This window comes from Parasteatoda tepidariorum, chromosome 4 (assembly GCF_982258835.1).
Source record: "Parasteatoda tepidariorum strain Cologne lab strain chromosome 4, Ptep-v5.0, whole genome shotgun sequence".
Classification (NCBI taxonomy): Eukaryota; Metazoa; Arthropoda; class Arachnida; order Araneae; family Theridiidae; genus Parasteatoda; species Parasteatoda tepidariorum.
In genome coordinates, this window is record NC_141758.1 from 31,962,734 (window position 1) to 31,986,245 (window position 23,512).

The 23,512-nt window shown below is 31.0% G+C and overlaps 1 protein-coding gene across 4 annotated transcripts; it reads left to right on the forward strand.

Moving 5' to 3' along the window:
• The first annotated feature begins 1,315 nt into the window (after nt 1–1,315).
• LOC107453308 (uncharacterized) lies at nt 1,316–23,294 on the forward strand. Of its 4 annotated transcripts, none has more exons than XM_087160882.1 (9): nt 1,316–1,463; nt 5,553–5,613; nt 8,142–8,504; nt 11,487–11,704; nt 13,669–13,825; nt 16,359–16,461; nt 17,522–17,645; nt 19,435–19,516; nt 22,923–23,294. In XM_087160882.1, exons 1-9 carry the CDS (start codon nt 1,434–1,436, stop codon nt 23,186–23,188), a joined length of 1,404 nt encoding a protein of 467 aa, XP_087017008.1. In that variant the 5' UTR covers nt 1,316–1,433; the 3' UTR covers nt 23,189–23,294. The 4 variants fall into 4 exon arrangements, with proteins under 4 accessions (XP_087017008.1, XP_087017010.1, XP_087017009.1 ...); XM_087160881.1 differs by lacking the exon at nt 1,316–1,463 and adding an exon at nt 1,656–1,940; XM_087160884.1 differs by lacking the exon at nt 19,435–19,516.
• Nucleotides 23,295–23,512: the final 218 nt, after the last annotated feature.

The following is a 23,512-nucleotide window of genomic DNA, read 5'->3' on the forward strand; positions in this document are numbered from 1 at the left end:
AAAATGTTAAAAAAAATATGCAAGAAAATTTTAGCATATATTTTGAAAAGAGGGGAGGAGGGGGGGAAGGAGGGGAGGGCCCAAAAACGGCTGTGCCTAGGGCCTACGAAAGGTATAATCCGGCTCTGGCGTGAGGCCTTAATGGGCTTATAAGCCTTTGGTATAAAATACATAAACCTGTATAGAATTTAAGTTTACCATATGCTGTAATTAAGCACTTGTTGGTTATTGCTTGCTAGAATTTAAGTTCTTTAAGGACTTAAAAAAAGACCCAAAACCCCAGATTTATGTATTTCATGAATTAAATGGAATTAGAATGAGGGTCGAGGCTTCCCTGGCAGAGTATACACGCCGATCAAACCAGACGTTCTTTAAAATGGAGGTAATGGATTCGAATCCCTCCGTTTGAAATGTTTTGACTTGAAAATGGCTAATCATCAATCTTTAACGGATGAGGACATGAGTCTGAGTAAATATATTAAATGAATAGTAGTAGTAGTTTACTTACGTAGCACGTATTGACAACGTTTTGGGAAACCTCCCTGAGGATGGTATCAAGATGTGCCATCACAATTTTTGATCCTTCGCATTGAGGATGGTTCTCCCACTTTGCTAGCCCAATGACCTGAGCGTGAAATAGAGCACTTTATGGTAGGTCAGTTCACATGCCCTTGATTCCTTTGCAGGTTGCTCAAAGTGGCCACCCATCCGGTCACTGACCGCTGCCACTGATGTTTGATTTCGGTGTTCTACTGGAAAACGTGTTACGATCAGTCCACTTAGGGACGTTAAATAAGTAGAAAAAAGCCGGATACGGAATTCCTATCGACCAGCCATCGCTTGGATTCGAACCCAGTTCCATTCGTTGGAAGACAAACGCTCAACAAACCTTGAGCCATCACTCGTTATAAGAAAATATCATTAGGCTGCGTCTAATTAAATTTATTGACCAATTTCATAACTGACGTGGTGCCACCTTGGCTGAATAGTATCTCCCACCAAACGCTGTGCGAAGCGTGAAGGTGGCGGGTTCGAATCCCGCTCTAACCCTGGATATATACTACGTGATGTCCTTCTCTGCATTGTTCTATCTATCCTTCTTCTTGACGAAGATTTATAAACCTAAATTAAGCACACGAGCCTGCAAATGTATCTAATTTCAATAACGCAATAGTTAATATAATTGAATGCAATCGCAAATTGTGGCTCTTTTAACTGAAATGGCGACTACGTTTTCTGATCGAGATGAAAAATACATGCTGTATAACCTGTATCTTGATAACTGTCAGTTAACAAAATGTAAGTGCCAGAATATACTTTAAGAAGCAACAAGTGAAATTAATAATAGTGGGTGTTTCGAAAGGAACCGTCTGATCGAGAAGCACCAAAAAGTCGAACACCAACAACTTCATGCGAAATATGATTAACTCAGAATGAATATCGACAATGGACAAAACAACTATGTAGCAACCTTTTTTTTGTAATGAAAACTAAATAATTGATGTATATTTGTGCCTACTTAAATAATTATAATATTAAAAAGCATTAAATAAAGAAGTTTGAGCCCACTGTCGTTCTTAAAAAGTTGATTCAGTTTTAATGGAACTCATTAAACTCAAAAGTTCAGTTCTTGTCAGCTGCATTACTTTTTTAAAAAAAAAAAACTTCATACGTTTAATCAAGTAAACTAAAATGTTGTTCTATTTTATGTAACTTTAACTAAATAAGTTTTAAAAGTGCTTTTGAGATACCAAAAAGAAACTCATTAATTATAACAATATAAAGCACTTTCGTATCTTAATTGTGTGTTTGACGCAGATTTGTAAGAATTTTTAATCATTTTAACCCAAACATCTTATGCTTATCAGAGATTGTCGAGAATGTTGAAAGTTTCGGAGCTCGTCTTATTATTATATCTAATAAAAACAATTAGAGGAAATGTAAGTAATTTTAAATTATATCTCAATTGTCAATTTTATTAAACTGAAATTTAAACCTAATAGTAAATTTTTTTCTTGAACGCCAGTCTAGAGACAGCTGTTAAAATATTACAAAATTACTTAATTGATGTTTCTAATTTGATTTTACACTTGAAAATTGTTAATTATATTACATTATAAAATATAATTATTTTAGTGCGTTATAAAAAGCACTACGTTAATACCCACATTTTATTAAGAAGTCTTATTATGCTCCTTGAGAAAAAGATGACTAAAATATTTTACAGTAATGTGGTAGATTTCGAAACTATAATTCATTTTTAAATATAGTATTTTACATAAGATTCGTACATATTTTTAAAATTGTTAAAATCTTAACTATAAGCTTATGTTTTACTCATTTTTTTATGTATGATGTATTACAGTTTTATCTTTAATTAATTGCCAAAATCAATTTTTTAAATTAATTACACTTTTTCTAAAAAATTGTGCAAATTTTATTTCGATTTAATGAAAAAAATACGAAAGAAAGTAAATAAAATATTAATTTCTAACTCACTAAAATGTTAAGACCCAAACAAGATAACGTTTTATCATTTTTTTTTTTTAAATCTGATTTTTTTTTCAAGTTAAAAATTTTGTTTTTAGGAGTATTATACGAAAATACAATAAAGTAATGCCAACCAAAACCAAAAGCCATTATCTGAATAAATATACCTCTTTCTTCGAATTTATTATTTTTAGTAAAGTTCTATTCTTAAATTTTTGATGAAAATGTTATGTTTATTCCAGGGATCTAAACTTTTTTTAAATTCTGTAATTCAAAATTAATTCGAATATTATTAAGCTAAAACAAAAGATTATTAAATGTTCCATTTAGATTAAATTAAATGTGGCTAGATGAATACATAATTAAGTTTAGAAACTTTTATTCAAGAACAATTAGTTTCGGAGATAAAACGATTTACGTAAAATTAAGAAGAAAAAAAAAAAACTTTTCCCAACTCATCAAATTACCTTTTACTATTATATTTGTCGAAGAGTTCAATTCAAATAACTTTAAGAAGAGGAAAAGGACATTTCAGAGACGCTGAATTTTAATGAAAGATTCTTTATCTAAAGAAAATGCGCTTTTATAAGTTATTAAACTATGGGGATTGTAACTTGGATTTTTACCAACTTTTACGAATTTTATGAAAGATATTTTCTAGTGGTAACCAATTTTATGCTTACTTTGAATTTGAAATGTTCGAATCACCACCACAACATAAAATTGGCACAGGAGCGATGTTTAAACATGTTGTAAATTGATTATTGCATTTTAACATTTGTCTGTCCAAAAAGTTATACTAATCTTTAGTTTACTGATAAACACTAAAAAATGAATAAACAAATCAAATTATGAAATAAAATTATGGAAAAAGTTCAAATTATGGAATAAGAGAAAAATACCCTTTAATACTAAGAGCTTAAAGACTAGTTGTTCATCAGAAAGATTTCTAATTTTATAAAATTTGTACATAAGTTCTGAGCACAAAGTTTTCCGTGTTCTAGTTCGTTGCGAAGCAGATAATTAATAATAAAATTGTTTCTGTAAAATGGTAACAAAATTAGGAAATTTCGTTACTGACTAGTAGTAAGTCGAAGGTTTTTTTAATAGTGATTACTTTTGTAAACATTTGACCACTTTAACAAAAATTGAAGATTTTAAACTGTTAAAGAAACTAATGATAATATTTAAGTAAATATTTTTGGATGCATTTTTTAAAATTTGTTCATTACACTCTAAGTAGGTATGCGTAAAACTTAAGTACTACATTGTATGCAACGTTTTCAACTAATAAAATTTATGGTTTGAGTTTTTGAACTAATAACGAAACATTCGATACGAAATAAACGTAATCATAAAGATGACGTAGCGTAGTTACCACTACAATTATTCAATTTTAAATCGGTAATATATAATACATGTTAACTTTGTGTGAAAAGAAGACGCAATAAAATTAAACAAATCGTGACATTGTTGTCAATCCATACATGAGTTGATGAAATAATTGAGGAATTGTCTTGATATTTGAGACTTGGGTATTATGTCACTACGTACAATGTTATAGTGATAATTTTAAACCAAAAAATTAAAGTTGACCGTAATTTAAAAAAAGAAGTTTTATGAAATGAACGTTTACTTGGAATTTCGAAACAGTAAAAAATAACCGAAATGTTCCGAGGATGATTTGATTTGATTTTATAATGGGCATTGAGCAGCGGACCCAATTCGAGTTTACGACTATCAGTGTTCAACTCCATAGCTTTGAACTTAACTCAGAAGACAAGGTAACTCCTGGATCAAGCATCGGGAGAAACTATCCTCCGTGGAGGACTTATGAAAGAACTAATCCGCGTTTGCGTTACTAGTGAGGAAAACCGCTGCGTTGCTGGAAACCTCTAATCTCCCAATGGCGGCTAGCCTAACGGCAAAGGGATCCATGATCGGTCGATTGAGGATATTTTACCAGAATTCTTATCAGCCACTAGAATTCATTCGATCCTGGGTCAAATCCATTGAGCTACCGCTGCTTTCTTAGGATGATTACAGCTTTCCTGTGTAATAAATAAAACGAGTGATTGAAAGCACACGAGGTACGCTTTCGATGAAAAAAATGGTGATTAACAAGCAAGGGTGCCGGCAGAATAATATAAAAGGGGGTGCAACCCTCTAACAAACTACCCTCCCCTCACCCCGAAAAAAAATTAAAATATTCTGCTATTACATTTTGTTTTGTTATTACATATACTTTCATCTGTTCATCTTTTCAAGATACATTTCTTCATTGTTAGCAAGATATTTAAAAAAAAAAGTACGAATTTCTTGTACTTGCAAATTTTGCCCAGAGGCGATCGCGCTGGCATAGCTACTGACTTTGAAACACAAATAACTACAAACAGTAGTTTCGTATACTAACGTGTTTGTGCACGCTTAATATTATTTATTGTGTTGATGAATTTTTTCAGTTGCGAGAAGTCAGCTTGTGTTATACACCTTTGTTAAACTGAATCTAATAGAAAATATAACATTATTTACATTTTATTAAATGAAATTTAAAAATATAGCTTAGATATCTGCCAAGTTTGTGAATGCTCAGTGTGCATAAGAAAAGAATCAAAGATGACTCAGAATTCATTGAAAAAGTTAAAAATAGATTTGGACAACAAACAAGACGATTACAATTCTTGTTTGATTAAACAATTTTTCAATTGCTATGTATCAATAATTACTTAATTATTTGTTTTTCCATAAAAATATATTTAATAAAAAAAATTTATAACAAAATTTTTCTGTACCTCTTTAATTGTTTAAAAAAAAAAGACAGGGGGTGCAAGTACACCCCGCTGCCGGCGCCCTTGTTGACGAGTAATTTTTTTATTGTCAGTTATTATATTCCCCTTGTCGCAGTTAGCGACTGTTAATTTTGTCCTACAATGAAAATTAATGTTAATATATAATTATGTAAATATTTAGAATTAAGCAAAGAAGCATGCTTCCGCACAAATGTTATTATTTTGAAATATTGAGAAGTGTCTGTGTTATGTAACAATATTATTATTATGCAGGTAAATAATGAAATATTATCAGTCCTTCCTGATACTACGAGTGATATCTTTAGCCTTCCAAGTAAGTTATTCACAACTCCAATTTACAATCTTTACTATTTATGAGTGTTGTAGATTTCCATTACATTATTGATAGTCAGTCACTAAAGAAATCTTAAAATCTAAAAAAATTGGTTCAATAGGAAAATATAATATCATCCAAATTAGTAAAAATTTTCATTAGGTTAAAAATTTTACCAAGTTTCCACTTATATTGAATCTTAATATCTTGTAAGTAAGTTTTCGATTATTTAATTTATACCATAACGTTTATCTTTAAACCATATTGTATTCGTAGCAAATTTGCACGATAATATAATTCAAACACACTTTTAACAGTATATAAAATAACGAAAGGAAAAGTGTTAAAATTAATTCACCGAATATATCTATGTCTAAAGGTATTTTTCTGAATTATTATAATTTATTAATCATTTAAAATACACCTATTTAAAGCATACATTTTTCTACTTTTTTAATGTATTATTAAACGTAAAATGATGCATTTTGATGAGGAATAAATTGAAAACTACAAAAAAGTATTCGTTAAAATAATTTAGAAATATTTTACCGACAAACATTAAATTTGTTTCTAGGGACCAATAATAATACCCCACTAAATATGTTGTAGAGAGGGGAAAAGTATCTTTATGAATAATAATTATGTCAGTTTATATACCTTTAAATTAAGTGGATATTTCCTTCTATTAGCTATCACTTTAGCAACAAAAAAAAAAACTTACGCATGATTTTAGATCTAAATGTAGATAGTTTAGCGAACATTAATGTTTTACGGTGGACAGGAATGTTTTGCTTCGCCAAAAATAAATATTAGCAGCGGAATAATTGTGTTAGTAATTTTTATTTTTAGGAAAAAGTAAAAGTTGGATATTAATGAATAATGAACGAATCTTTATATTTTTAATAGTTTCTTTTTATTTTTCCTAAAATAAAGTTCGGCAATGAATCCTACATTAAACTTTTTTTTCTCTATCTAATATATAATTCATCCCTTTAAAACAGAATTTTTATCAAACATATTTTTCCTATTCTTTTTCGTTATTTTGTATTACTTTAAGTCAAAATAAGAAAAAAAAATACTGTAGTTAACATTTTAATATTTTATGGTTTTTAAAATGTGCGGACCGGCCTGTGTAGGGGTCAGAGAATTGGCCTTGCATCAGAAAGGTACTGGGTTCGAATCCCGGGCATGGATGTTTTTTTTCAATTTCTGTACTCTGTCCTTGCTGCGGGGGCAACTTTGGCCCACTTAATATGGTACCCCTGAAAGAGTGGCCAACAAATCTGCCCTTCTGTAGCCTGTATGACGAAAGGTCATTATCCAGGTGGGCATCGGAGAAAATAAAAGCGTTATTAAAATGATAATAATGGTCGGATAGAATGACAGCATCAAGAACATTACATTTACTTGCTAATAAAATTTTTACTTGATGAATTAATGAATGAAACAGTTAACAATTTAATGAATGAAAAGATTGAGAAATTTGAGAAGAAATTAAAAAAATAATCCTCCTTCAAAACAAAAATGTCAACAGATAGCTATAAGTTGCTGGAACTTCCGTTCTTAAAAGGAATTTTTTATTTTTTATTTTATTTATTTATTTTTTTTTTTTTTTTGTAACTTAGTTTAATCCAGTTGGTATAATTGAAACAGCTTTCTTTTTTTAAGAAAATAAGTTAACATTAACAAAAGTTAAATTGAACATTAACTATTTTAGTTTCCTCATTAATTTATTGTCAAGCGTTTTGACTGAATTTAGCATTAGTTATTATCTCTACTGAATAATCAAAAACTAATTACGATTCCAGTTATTTTCGCTCTCTTTAATCATTCAGCCAGATCTTTGTAAATCAAAGATGCTGGTCCGATACTTAAATTTGTCCCGATTTCTGTACTGAAAAATAATTTACCTTCAGACGTTTATAACATATGAATAAAAAAGTACAATAGATATTGAAGCATTCTCAGGTGGTATAAAAATAGCCGTCGTTAATGTTTACAATAATAGAAATTTTGAGTAGAATGCCAACTACCCTTTATGCCAACTATCAATTCTCTCTCCAATAGTAGATCGCACCGACCACAGTGCTGACATAAAATATCCTTAGAGGTAGACGGATCACGGATTAGAGTCCCCTTGACGTCAGGCTAACCGTGGGAGGTTTTCGTGATTTTCCTCTCCATGTAACGCAAATATGCGGTTTAATTCCATGAAAAAGCCCTCTAGGAAAGCAAATTTCTCCTAATTCTTGATCTAGGAGTTCCCTTGTCTTCTGGATTGGATTCAAAATTACAAAGCTACGGTGTTGAACATTGGTAGTCGTAAATCCAAAATTGGGTCGGCTATTCAACGACGGTTATAAAATAAAATAAAATAGTAGATCGAATAAGTGTGATTTTAATTAAATAATAATCATTGCAATGATTCTTTCTTTTATTACTAGAAATAATTGTTTCAGCAAATATGTTGTTACTATAAATTCCCCTTCTATGTTTTACTATAAAAAAATCTGATATTTTCATTACAGATGGAACTCACGACACTTCACTTGCAGAATCTCCTAACCATAAGAGAATTCTTTCTGTGAGATTTAGCAATAGGAGCCTTCTCAAAATTCCTTTACAGGATTCGAATGTCTCTTCCCTCATTTGCTTTCCAAGTAGTGACCAAGATTACAAAAATGTCTATACTTTATCCCACATCACGTGCAGGACAATGGGCTTCATGACCTTTGCTTCAATCAGAGCGAAAATGTCTCCACTCAATCGAGCAAGAATCAATCCTAGAGATCTGGACTGCTCTGGTCTAGAGCGAGGGGCTTCTACGTCATGCAAACCTTTTCGAAATACGACTGAAAATTGCCGAATGGTCACTGAAGTAACTTGTGGAGGTCAGTTATAAGAAATATACGTAACTATAAATACTGGTTGTTTCGTTATTAACTCCCATAAAATATGATTACAGCATCTTTTTTAAAATTAAAACCAAAGTATACACATTAGGACAGGGAATTTATCTTCATTCGAGCAGAAAACTAAAGCGATATCAAAATCTTGCAAATCACTATTGAGGAATGTGGGAATCAAAGCCAGTTTGATTGCTAGATGGTTCCGGGTGAAGTTAATAAGAGGCTATTAAAAAAACTTCAAGTTACAACTGGTTCTCAATAGTGATTGATCAGATTTCAATGTTATTTCATTACTTCTTCGTTTAAATAAAGGTACTTGTAGCAGAGACCGTTTTGGTGTAGTTGCAGCGAGGATCTCCTAGGATGGTTTTAAAAATGACCCCATGAAGTAGTTGCAGCAAAGATCACTTTGGAGGTAGTTGAAACAAAGATTTCCTTGGGATAGTTGCAGCAAGTATCTCTTAGGATGGTTTTAAAAAAGACTCCAATAAGTAGTTGCGGTAGAGATCACTTTGGAGGTAGTTGAAACAAAGATTCTCTTAGAATAGTTGCAGCAACAATCTCTTAGAATGGTTGTAGAGAATAAAACTCCATGAAGTAGTTGCAATAGAGATCACTTTGGAGGTAGTTGAAACAAAGATTTCCTTGGGATAGTTGCAGCAAGTATCTCTTAGGATGGTTTTAAAAAAGACTCCAATAAGTAGTTGCAGCAGAGATCACTTTGGAGGTAGTTGAAACAAAGATCCCCTTGGGGTAGTTGGATCAAAATTCCGATTTGGGAACATGTAGCAAATATCCTAATTGGGTAGATGTAGCAAGGTCGCTGCAAAAGAAAAAGTAAAGAGTAGTTTATTGTTTTTTTTTCCAATTAGCATATCTATTCAAATATATACCAGTAGTAAATACAACCGATTAGGCTCCAATTTCCGTAGGAGTTTTTCAGTTTTTCAGTTTTTTTAAGGAAAAAAAAAGGCCCATGCACATCGTCGGTTAGCTTTTTGGACGCAATTCAAAATGCTTGCTAAAGAAAATTGATATATCTCGAAATGCGTGTATAAGTAAATGGACACAGCTCAATTCCGGTGAGGCAGATGGTTCAGGCCTCGCTCACTCCTCTGATTGGAGATCTGGGGGCAGTGAGTTTGAACCTGGTGGCCGACTAAACAACTGGCTTGTATACGCAGCAATGTGCCTGTTAAATCTGACGTGGCTGAAAGTCCTCACGTTGGTAGTGAATGGAAGTTTGTAGGGAGAGATACCAGCTCTGAAACAGATCTAATTTCGACACAGTCGATATTTCTGGTCTCCCCCCCCCCACACTGCCTTGTCTTATCCCACTCTCTGCTATATTATTAGTATATTTTGGCAAACGGAATTATCTTGTTTCTGCAAAATAAATTCTAATAATAAAATACTTGTGACGCTATTTTTCTTTTTTGAAAAAAAGAAAAGAAAATTTGTCCTTTTTAAAGTGCGCTTAAAATCAAATTTGTAAAACTACTAATCGTACACTAAATCGTGTACTAAATCATGCACTTTTTAATTTCTTCTATGAAATTCATCATGGAATTCTTAAATCATGTAATAATTATTTAAGTAATAATTATATAAGTAATAATTATGTATGTAGAAATCATTTTAAGTAATAACTAGGAGGCTTCGCCCCCTGCTCGCTGGCGCACGCCAACCCCCGGAACTGCTTTCGCAGTTCATTTCGGATTGCTTCGCAATCCGATGCTCGCTTTGCTCGCTCATTGGATACGTTCTTAACGTCTAGCTTTTGTATACTTTTTTGAACACTGAAGTTCCGAAAACTTTTCACTGTAGAAAATTCTAAACCTGTGCATTTCAATATTAATTTGAAATTGCAAACAGTTCACATATTTTTCTTATTCACACTATTCTAAATTTCAGTTGTTGAGAAAAGTAACTGTTGTAAGTTTTGTTTTAAAGTCTTTCCCACCAGAGGGCTAAAACCATGTGTTGTAAAACAATATGAAATAGTACTGAACGCCGGGTGTAAAGCATCGGCTTCGATGAAGATAATTTTGTGAGAATTTTTTTGATAATTCGGTGAGAATTCACCGGATTAGACATATGATGCTCACTACGTGCTCTTGCGCGCCGAAGCCTATCAATTAAAGCGTATTAGCGTTTTATATAATATAGATTAGCCATACGTGCTCTTGCGCGCCGAATCCTATCAATTAAAAATGAAAACTGTTGCCAACGCGAGAAAAGAAATATCACCGGTTTTATTGATACATACGTATTAGCGTTTTATATAATATAGATAGATCATAGAGTGGCGAGTTATTTCGTATATTCAGTTGTCAATGTCACAGCATGAGTGTGGAGAATTATGTGCTATACTCAACTTTTCTGTTTTATGCACAAGATTTCCCAGTGGTAGTAAAATGCATACTTCAATATTTTTTCTTTTTTAATTTACACGAATCTTGAGCCCTATGACAAATATATAAGAAAATTCTCTGTGTAAAAAGTGACAACCCACATTTTCATAATTTAAAGACAGATTTAATTTTCATATATATTTACTACTACACAATTTAATTTGGAATACTCATTGTAAAAAATTAGTTGCTTAGCACTTGTTAAACATTACGTGAAGCATAATAAACTTTTGTTGTATGTATTTGTTTACGGTAGGAAATTGAAAGTTTTATAAAATGGGATTATACTTTTAACCTCCAATTCTTTTATATAATATGCTATATTTCATGAGATCATGATATTATAATATGCTATATTCATTGCTCAAAGAAACTTGATCTGTAAATTAACTGCTCCAATCTACAGAATGTAAAAAAATTCAAACTAAATTTAAAATGGCCAGCATTTTCTGACACAGTCTCAATCTTCCACAAAAGTACTTTGTTTTTAAACCTAGACGTAAATAATTTGTTTATAATGTTTATTAAACATTTCTATATTTGCTTCTAGCTTGCAATGGAACAAGCAAGGGATTCAAAGGAGTGATTAAGAGTCCTGGTTTTCCATTTGCTTCCTTTGATGATGTAACGTGCGAATGGAACGTAATGGTTCCAGAACATCATAGTATTATCCTGTCTTTCAATCAATTGGATGCAATTGATACAGAATCAGCAGATCTCCCATGTGGTTTACACAGACCAAACGTGCAAATAATGTTCGGAATTCAAGTAAGCAACTTATATGTGTTTGCAACTTATATGTGTAAGCAACTTATTGTATCAAACTGCGAGGAATAAATCTTTATTTCAGATATTACTAAATAGGTAATTACTGCATTTGCACAAGATAGAAGATTCCATTCCACCTCTTTCAAACCTTTTTTTTTTCAATTAAATTTTAAATGTCTAAGTGGTTTTGGCTGCATTTTTTTTCAGTTAGAGTTCCACAACCTCGAAGAGTACATTGGCAGTTCTTTTTCTCCTGCCCAAACTATTGGGAACATATTTCCCAGATTGCGACTACCTCCTTAAATTTTGGGGGTTAGAAATCATAATCCGTCGAAAAAAGATTCAAGAGATCAAAGAAGTTATTCAGAGAAGTTTATGCGTCTGATTTCGAAATTTAAAATATCGTCTGCTCCAAACAATTAGTAGAATTGAGGCCATTCCCTCTAGACATTTAGATTGAATCCTAGCAGGGCAAAAGAGAACAGAAGGGCTGGTTCACTCCTTTGTAGAAACTCTCGCGCGCCAATCCTCCGATTTTCTCTAGTGACGTCACTTTGGCGCAAAGTTCGCACTTTTACTTCAAGAACGGAGCGTTCGGCCTTAATAGCTCTAACTAATATTGAAACATTTCTTTTTGTGACATATTCTATGACATTTGTTTTTTTCTATAATGACTTTCCTTAGTTTTTGCAGTGAATTTACAAACATTTAAAACTATTATAGAAATGCCAGTTTGCGCGATTGCAACTTGCAAAATTTCTGATAGAAAAACAAAAGGAAAAAATATTTTCCGCTTGTTCCCTAAAGTAAATGGACAACTATGTAAAGAATGGATTCCGAAATGACACAGTTAACATAAAACAGCAATACGTTTATTTTATCGTTCAGAACTTTTATAAAAATTCATTATCTAAATAGAAACCGCCTCGTTACTTCATAAAGAAAGGTAGGTGAAAAAAATTAAAAAATTGATAAAGTCAAACAAAATTAAAATGTAAATTAAAAGTATGAATAAAATATATAGTATATAGTTGAAATTCTTCTAATTTCATAACATATTTTTAATGTAGTTATTTGAATATTTATGATTTTTTTAAAAATTATATTCTCTTAAATTTAAATATCTATAAATTATATCATCGTAAATTTAAATATCTATAAGCAATTGTAAAATTTCTAATGTCATTATGAGCCTAAATTATTATTTTGTTTCAGTAATTAGCGTTTAAGGTTGATGTTTCCTAATGATTAAGCATGAACAAATTAATGGCATATTTTAAAATCAGGGATTCTAAATTTAACTCAACTTATTGTTATAAAAGAATATGTAGATAAAAAAGTGTCGATATATGTTTTCATTTTTATTAATAATTAAGGTTAAAACTGAACTTTTTAAAATAAAGTATTTGTAGTGTCATTTTCGCCAACTAGTAAAATATTTTTATAAGTTTAAAAATGGTATTTTTTTTAATATAATGGCCAAGAAGGTTTTTTTGAGCTATGTTTATGAACGGAAATAATGTGTTAATTACGTAAAGTTTGAAAGCTAATAACCTGAAAAAGTCTAACTTCTTTTTACAAAGAGAAAGATGCAAAGTTATCATATCTTTGCTTGCGATCTCTGAAATCTGTGGACACAGTGACGTCATGAGGAGGGAAATCGTAGCTTCAGCTCTAAGAGCGGAGTGAACTAGCCCTTCTATTCTCTTTAGCCCTGGAATCCTAGTACGTGAAAATCCGATCATTATATCAATGATTATTCAGGGCAATCCGTTTTTTGCTCCCGCAGTGCACAATTAATTTCATTATAATGCTGCTGATTTTTCGAAATTGCTTAACCTGAACCTATATAATTCTCATGATTGACAAATAGCTGTTGCGGGAGCACTTTGCATTTTCGCTGTTAAACTAATTTCAGGTTTATTATTAAAATTTGTTAAATTGTTATTTTCCTTTTATTTCAGTCAAAAGTGACTATTCATCGTTACTGTCAACAAAGTGCGCTGAAAAATTTGAGTATACCATTCCACACGGTAAAAATCATAATTTTTACTGGATTGCAGGGAAGACAAAGAACAAGGCTTTCGAAGAATGAGCTCGGCATTTCCATATCATTCGCAGGTATGCAAAATAACTATTTTCCCCCCTCATTTTTACAGTTAAAACCTAAAGAAAACTTTAGCAAAAAATTTTTATAGAGGTTTGAAAAGTCTTGAAGTAAATGGTTGTCCTTATGAAGCTAGTTTTAGAACTTTCTTTAGGTTGAAAGCATGGGGCCCCTGTTTGTTAAATTTATTTTTTTGCCTCCTTCACCATATCTTACGAACTTTTAAAACGAATCGGAAATATTTCTGCATACAATTTTATTTTATAACCGTAGTTAAACAGCCGACCTTATTTTGAGTTTAAGACTACTAATGTTCAACTCCGTATCCTTGTAATTTTGAACCAATCCAGAAGACAAGGAATCACCTAGATCAGTACCCTCAGAGGTATTGACTTGTTATGTGAACATGGAGGACTTTGCTACTCGACAGATTTAACGTGCATCAGCCAACATTTACTACACCATTTACTTCGACCGGCTGGGATCGAACCCACGAACTCTTGGACATGGGCCCAGTGCCCTACCAACCAGGCTATCTCGGCCTTTTCTGCATTCAATTGTAAAATTCGTTTATCCAATAAAAATTCCGTGCAAAAATAATTTCTAATTATTATTTATTATTCTTAATTGCTTATTTAATAATTCCCGAAATTTGTTTAAACTGTACTTGTGTTCTATTTCATGCCGTTTATGCAACCTAAAATGTCATCTGAACTAGTTATTTAACATACTTGTTGTCAAACCATCGATACATAGAATACAGGTTCGTGAAAAAAATTAAAATTTATTTGATTAAAAGCCAATCTGGAAAATAAGAGTATTATCCCTTAGTTTTATCAAGAGTGCAGTCGATAGTAGTAAATGCTAATTTCCCTTAACTCATGAATTTTTCAACAAATAAGAAACTCTTTAACCACAACTATAAAAATCGAATATCTAAAGATATTACGAACAATCCAAATATCCATACCCAAATATATGAGAACAGTTTCTGTCAGTCAAATTATCAAATCTTTTAAAAGTCGTATATTTAAAACTTGATTTCACAAGAACCATTCTATCGATTTCCTTCAAATTTCGATATTTTCTGTAAAAAAAAATTTATTCTTTAAAATACTGTAAGGATTTGTGTTCCTTACTATTTAATTTTTTTCTACTATTATTTTGATAAAATAATAATTAAAAACTTATTTGTGAGCGCTTTTCTTTGTATAAGCAAATTTTATAACTGTATGCAAATAATTTTTTTATTCACTTACTAAAAATTTCGAGATATGGTAAAACACGCTAAAAGTAATATTAAGGGATCCAAACTTCTAACCGGTCTACTTGTTAAACTATTTGGACTATATTTCCCATATAATGGCTACTCTTCCATATTTTGAGAGTAGGAATCCAAATCCGTCGAGGAAAAAAAGGTATGTTTATTCAGAGGAAGTATGTTTTTGTATCTGATTTCATAACTTAATACATCTTCATCACTAATTGATTGACATAATTAGGTTAGGCCTTCGTACTATTAAAATTGAGCTCTAGTATGCAAAAATCCGATCACTAGATCAAAAGTTATATTCTCTGTGCTCCACTCTTACTTTCTAATACTTTAAATTCATAACAACATGGCCCTATTTTTGCAAAAAAAATGTGTTAGTGATTTTTGAATTAATCGCATAATTACTGAAACAATGGTGTTTTTTCAAAAAGGAATGAATCTTCCAAATTTCCCCCTCAATAAAAATTTGGAATGTCTAAAAATGTCAACATATTGAAAGTCCCTTATCATAATATAACAAAACTTGACTAACAGTTAACACTATCCAAAATTTTCATTGATAAAAAGGGTTTTTTAATCACAACAACGTATTTATAATTTTTTGTTCTGATAATCTTTTTAATATCCTGAAACTAAATATTAACTACAAAGGTGGTTATTAAAGTAATGGCGGCTATAATAATAAAATGCTAATTTTATCTAAACAATTATTCCTTATGCAGCAAATGATTCGGATGATTTTACATGGCAAAACTGTTGCTAAAATTTGAAAGATCATGCTTGAAGATTTTGGAAATTATGTCATAGGCAAAGTTTGCATTCACCCATGAAAATATTAAAATCTTCAATTTTGAAATCAATTTTACAGGTTTACAATATATATATTAGAATTTTTTTTCTTCATTATAGTGGTGTTGAAAAAGAAAGAAGTTCTAACCTTTATGCGCTGATTTTTGCATCAGTATATTGGATATATATTGATGCAACAAACATATTGGTATATTAGATACATATTTTGCATCAGTACCATTTCTGTAAGCTTCAAGCATGATCTCTCAAACTGCGCCAACAGTTTTACCATGTAAAATTCTTCTTAAACATTTATTGCATGAATAAAAATTTTTCGCTTAGAATTTTTATAAAAGTGTAACTATTAATTTGTGATATTCGCCTGTATATTTAATAAAAAATTTGATTTAATTGGACTATCAACGTTCTGCATTCCAAATCCAAACTCACGAAATAAATTCCCTGTCCCCCTCTTTTTTTTTAAGCTAGCGTGCCGGCTAAAGAAAGTGATGATTCTCCACTAACATTGCTCGCCTTCTTTCTTCTTGGGGTCATTTTCATAAGCTGCGTAATCCTCTGCCATTTCATGTGAGTATTCAGATTGTTTTTACATTGATAAAAAAGAAAATGGCTCCACTCCCTTAATTGAAACTCAGGGATTTACGACCCTTGCACAGACCGACTGTAACCAAAAATACGATGTCATAAAACGGCGGTCGTCACCCTTTACTGGGACGACACTGTCAAAGTAAATTGACAGTTAAAGTTATTTATCGTGGTACTTTGCAACCTAACTTTACGTTTTTTGGATAGGAACTTTCCAATCGGTAGTGTAATGACAATTATATTTGTTTCATTATGCAGAAATTTCTTTTAAGTCTCATTACTACATGAAATCGTCATATGTATACATTAATTTATATGAGGCAGTGATTAAAATTCCAGTTTTTAGGCAAGTATCGTATATTAAGACAGAATGTTTGCTAGTACTAAAAAAAGTCTCGAACAAAAAAAGTTTTAATAATTTTCATTTGTCCGTTGTAGTGTGTGACGTATTTTCTAATATAAGGTTGTCAAATCCAGCATGTTATAATATTAGTAAAATTTAGCAATTGACATGCATCATACTTGTTTCAAATGTGTCAGTAAAATTTGTTTACTGTACTTATTTACTTAAATATCTATTTACAGCATCTATAAGTTCAGTAACGACATATAGAAACTCGTATGAAATCCGATCGACTATTTTCGTTAAAAAACAAAAAATGGTGCCAAAAATGAAACTGTTTACGAATACAATATTATTACTTTGATAAACAAATAAAATAACTTTTTTTGTTGTTGTTAAAATATAATAATTTTACTTAATACTTTTCAAATTTTTATGTTCATTTTCTTTTTTAATTATTTTTAATTACAGTACTTTTATTTTTAGTTATTTTTGCAAATTGTGGAAAAAATTTTCTTATAGTATGTTCTAAAAGACTAATTTCAGAATTCTTTTTTAAATTAACTTTTTGTATAAATTTCCATTAAATAATGCAATGGTTAATATATGAAATGATTTGGTATCGAAATTTGCACCTGTTTTTCCGGTCGATGGAATTTTACAAACATGACCTGAATTGTATGCAACATATCTTTTTAGACAAAAACACAAGCTCTGTGAATGTGGTATGAAAGATCGTGATAGGAGAATTTTAAGACATCCGATGGAACATGCCTATGATTTGCATAATTACAATCGAACAAGAATAGGAAATGAAAATTTGGTAAGCTCTCTCTTTCAGTTTCAAGGATTACGTTACGCTTAAGACACTTTTTTTTTTTTTAAATAAAAGTAATTTTCCATTTGCTTTACACACTTTATTGACAACTAATGATTATTAACATTGGTCAGTTTTTCTCAAATTAATAATGAAAAAATCTGAGGTTTTTTTTTTGTTTTGTGTTAGCTTATATCTCAAATTCATTTGCCTAATAATTTCATAGAACACTATTAAAATTCTGAGTATTTATTTACTTTTATATTTACTAGTATAACACTTTTTATGATTAGCTGTGCATAAAATCGAAGTCAGAGATTTAAAAAAGTCAGATATACAGATATAACTTTTGCATTAGCATAACATTTGTTTAATATTTCCGTTCCTTTTTTTCCAGAAAAACTGGTAACATAATTGTTTTATTATTTGAATTTATTTTGCGCAGAAACTAGATTGTTCTATCTATTACAAAAGCATCTACTATTGTTTATTAAAAAAGTTTTTCGTACAAAGACTACATTTGGTGAACTGCATTAGAGGGTTAAAGTTTATAATGATGATTATAAAAAGGTACTTTGTGAAACGCTATCTTCCATGAGGTAAAAAATGCTTAGTAATCTAAAGCAGTACGAAAATACTCAAATAATACTCACGTGTAAAAAAAAACTTATAAAAGCAAAACGCTGGAAAACATATTTACTTTCTGTCTACAAGGCGACGTAACGTTTTTTTCTTTCTTTTATGTTTTCTCTCCTATACGGAAATCAAATATTTTTGCGTCACTGATTTCAAATCTGCAATCGGTTTCTCCGAGGCAGATTCGGATTTTTAAGCAATCAATTAGTAGTATATTCCTTACTAGTGTTTTTGAAAATTCATTCGAGGGAATAATACTAAGAGTTTTAACTTTTCTGCTACGTAGGAAGTGGAAGTAAGAAAGTAATAATGCATTTCAAATATATATGTGTATATATAGCACAAAGAAGACTAAAAGGCTAAAGACAAAAATGTGGAAAAATAATAAAATTTAAGTTTTATTTACTGTGCATAAGCTGCAAGTATGTAGAACTCATAAAATAAGTTAAAAATACAGAAAAAAATGGGAAATAATATAGATTAATCAAAAGAGAGGAAGAAAAAAATATGTTTTTTCAAAACTATTTATAAAAAATCTATATTAAAAAGTAGGAAAACAAAAATTGAATCATCAGCTCCCACGATTATATCCGCAAAAAGGAGTGCTTTCTAATATTGTAACAATGTAAGAATCTAGTATCGAATTCAAATGAACTTACACGTACCGGAATCTTTCAAAAATCATGTAAAATATTTTCGTTATGAACTTTCCAGATAACAAAGTTCGAAAACAGAATCGCAAGTCAAATTAAAACTGTAAATAGTGGAATTTTGTTTTATGGCGCGTTCCTATTGAAGTACTGAAGAGCGTTTGATTTGCTAGATACCAAATATTGGCTCACAAATGGATAAGCACAAGGTAATAATATTATACTCGATAATTTAAGGAAGTTTACAATTAATAAGGTTTATATATTTATTCATGCAATTTTAATGACTTTAGGAAATTAGCATTTATTTAAAAAAAAATGATCCCCATGGACAAAGCTAGCAATTAACCCCAGCTTTAGAGACACTCTTGAAGAGGGACAGTTAATGGGTTAGCCATTCTGAATTAATCTATCATAATAATTATATATAAAAATTAATCTCTTAACTATCATGTGCAAGAAACCATCGTCTAATTATTTACTCTTATTCAATTTCCCCCTTTTTTTAGAGCAATTGTCCAAAAGTAGAATGTGCAAAAGCAGTAGTTGAACTTCAACAGAATCCTAAAGTGGTATACGAATCAAGAAAAGGTATAAATTAAGAACTTTTCTCTCAGCTGAGTTATTTACCCTAAGACAATTAATTCGGCATCAATTCTGGACAGTTGTGTGACCGATCTAGTACACGTTATAGCAAAAGCGAAAAGTTTGTTTTTGTTATTTAAAGTCGCTAGAAGTAGTTTTTGAAATTGTGGCGACCGCCATTTTAAAAATCTAAAATTGAAAAATGCTCAATTTCTCCCTGTCCATTCCATTTTATTTTATATTTTATAACCGTCGTTGAACAGCCGACCCAATTTTATGGGTTTACGACTACTAATGTTCAACTCCGTAGCCTTGTAATTTTGAACCCAATCCAGAAGACAAGGGAACTCCTGGATCGAGTATTGGGAGAAATTTGCCTTCGTGGAGGACTTTTTGAGGGAGCTAACCCGCATTTGCGTTACATGGAGAGAAAGACCACGAGAATCTCCCCCGGATAGCTTGGCGGCAAGGGGACTCAGACCCATAATCCATCTACCACTGATGATATTTCACGTCAGCACTGTGGTCGGTGCAAGCCGGATGCGAAATTCGTATCGACTGGGATTCGAACCCGGTTCGCTTCATTGGAAGGCGAACGCTCTATACCCATTCTATATACTGTATTCTAGTAGTTCATTTAGTTTGTTGTATGATTGCTGTGCACATTAAATGCACTAAATGTACAAAAATCTTGCAAATTAGGCTATTTCTGGACCTATTTGAATATAATTTTTGCATAAACATTACAAAGAAAATTAAGGCACATAAATAATATTAATGTCTCTATATAACATAAAATCATAATGGTCTGATACCGTTTTCCATTGTTGTCGGTGCATTTTTATTGGCCGGAAAATCACGTGGTAGGAACCGGTTTTCCCCCATTCGTTACCTTATTGTTTAGGTTGTCATCCGCATAAAATTAACAAAAATCGTAAAGGTATTGTTTTCCTATAAATATTTTTGTATCCCTGATTTAAAGTTATTTTTCAGTACTGCTATTATTAGTGAAAATTTCATTATGGTTGTGAACTCATCAAATTTGTTTGAACGATATAATGTATTAAGAATATAAATGTTATTTAAAAAAATGATAATTAAAAAATTACTTCTGTTCACCAAGAGATCTAAATGTTTATAATAGATACTAATAGATATTTGGAAGTGGGAAAGTAGAGGCGCAAGAGCGTAAGTAAACAGAATTCATTTTAGTACATAGATGTTAAGTGAATATTTTTAACTTTTGTAGAAAAACTCTTTTCTGGAAAGAAAAAACAATTATTGCGAAGCAATCATCGGGGTTGGTGAGCTGTAGAGAACAGGGGGCTTTGCCTCCTAGTATATAAGTAAAACTACTGTTTCATATGCACTGAAGCAGTTCTCGTTGCGGCAGGTCTCGTTAAGAGTAAACATTTTCATTCCCTTTGGTGTAACGCACCCCCTTACAATCTTGAAATTCGTGGCATCATATTTATATACATTTGATAGGTGGCGTTTATGCATCATATTGTTCAATCAACATTGCTTCCAGGTATTTTACAAGTTTAATAAATTTAACGTCGATCACTGCCCAATATATAGAAATACTTTATTGCCTGTTACTCTTGGAGTATTAAAGTTAGGTCAATTTAATCTCCGCTCGATATTATTATTACTATTATTTTTTTAGTTTCATTAGTTTTTCTTTCAGGAGTTCAAAAAATGCTGAGAGTTTGTATATGAATGTAATATTCCATGCGTTTCTTTTTTCATTGTTAGAAACATGAACTGAATGGAATTATAGTACATTCTGAGCATTATACTTATTTTTTAAAATTTCTCAACTTGTATTTTCATGTATTTTATATGTTACTTCTATTTTTTTATGTAATTTATACAAACATTTAAATTAGCATATAATTTAAATGTTTGTAATATTACGCTTTTTCCCAACTATCAAGTTTATTAGCACTATTATATCAATTGTTTAACTTGTAATTGGTTTTCTGGCCTTAATATTTTCAGAGATACCAACTGCTCCCCGTTTTGTGTGAGTTTCAATAAATTAATAACGAATTAAAGAGTAAAACTTGCAGAATGAGGGATAATTTCACCAACTCTTCAAAATCCTCAGCAAGAGATAATTGCAACAAAGTTGTATTCTGTATGAGGCTTTGAATTGGCGGAAAAATAAATTAAATGAAATTTACTAAACTTAAAAGAACTGGAAAATCCTTTTTTTCAAAGTGGAGTAAGTAGGCATCACTGATTATTATATTTCCAATGAAAATCAAAAGTTATTTTAAGCTTAGTACCTCAAAGATTATCCCTTTCATCTCTAGCCTCTTAAATAGTATAGTCTATATCTAAAAACGCCTTTGTGAAAGAATTGCTGGTACATATTTGACTATAACGAATGGATGTATTTCATTCTGTTACTTACTATTACAGAAAAAAAAACTATAAGGTACAAAAATAAGTGTTAATATAATTCATATGTTGTGATAGATAGAACTATCCCGTTTTAGCAGATTCGTGTTTGTTCAAATAAATATGTTATGCTTGGTAGAACTATCCCGTTTTAGCAGATTCTCGTTTGTTCAAATAAATATGTTACGCTGGATAGAACTAACTTGTTTTTGCAGATTCATGTTTGTTCAAATAAATATGTTATGGTAGATAGAACTAACTTGTTTTTGCAGATTCATGTTTGTTCAAATAAATATGTTATGGTAGATAGAACTATCCCGTTTTAGCAGATTCTCGTTTGTTCAAATAAATGTGTTACGTTGGATAAAACTAACTTGTTTTTGCAGATTCATGTTTGTTCAAATAAATATGTTATGGTAGATAGAACTATCCCGTTTTAGCAGATTCTTGTTTGTTCAAATAAATATGTTACGGTAGATAGAACTAACTTGTTTTTGCAGATTCATGTTTGTTCAAATAAATAAGTTATGGTAGATAGAACTATCCCGTTTCAGCAGATTCGTTTTTGTTCATATTGTTAAAATGTTACGGTAGATTTTGTTTTTGCAGAATGAATCCAAATAATCAAATACTTGTGCAAACATTTTTCCTTTTTTAGAAAAAAATAAAGGAACAGTCCTTTTTAATCTTTTCTTTTTAGTCCTTTTAGGAGCAAAATCGGGATTTCTCTCTTCAATACACTATTTCTCTAACTAATTATAGCAAGTAAGAACCCAGTTTTGCTATTCAGAGAAGACTGCAGGTAGAAATACGACTTTTTACGTGTGCAACAATTAATAGTTTGAAAGAACGTTTAACGCATAAACAAATGAGCGATTTTATCGATATCGTGATTTTAGAAACTAACTTCATCATATCATCTATTACGTTAATTAATTAACATTTTCTTCCTGACAACGAAATATCTAATTATATATGATTTTTTTTAAAATTTATTTTACAGACTTCCACGAGTATACAAGTCTGCTTGACACTTCAGCAGGATATATTCCAAGTGTAACTCGCGGTTATAGTGATCAAGAGAAATTGAACGCCAGTCTTCACAAAAAATTAAATTTATCTCACAGTTACCACGGAAAAGAGGATCCCAATCGATTGTCTGTGTCACCTCCCACGCCTTATTATGATTATCCCAGGTTCAATGCATCTTCTGAATCTTCCATGGAAGAGGAAAAGAAAAAACTCAAACTTTCCAAGAGTACTTGCTAGTTTTAGTGGGAAAATGTTCTTACTTTTTTACTGAGAATTAATATGTGAAAAGTTCTTAACGATTTTAATGTTGTAAAATTAGAATTATAAATTAAATAAACAAAAATATGTGTCATTGGGTTTCTTTTAATTTTTCGTGAAAGAGTTTTGATAATGGGTTCGAACACAGAGTGAGTGCTGTCATTTGTTAACAGACTCTGACCAATCTGGGAACGTGGGGGTTCTGATGCTCACTAGAGTGCTCTGTCGATTATTTACTCAAGGTTCTTGTCCTGTCGGGTGCTCTTTTTTTTTCACCCAAATTTTTTTTCAGGTTCCCATTCC

Excerpts from the sequence above, each read along its gene's own strand:
- LOC107453308 (XM_087160881.1), top strand. The coding sequence starts at position 1,881 with ATGTTGAAAGTTTCGGAGCTCGTCTTATTATTATATCTAATAAAAACA. Across the intron at positions 16,462-17,521 it reads GTAATCCTCTGCCATTTCAT|ACAAAAACACAAGCTCTGTG; the intron begins GTGAGTATTCAG and ends ATATCTTTTTAG. Across the intron at positions 19,517-22,922 it reads GGTATACGAATCAAGAAAAG|ACTTCCACGAGTATACAAGT; the intron begins GTATAAATTAAG and ends TTTATTTTACAG.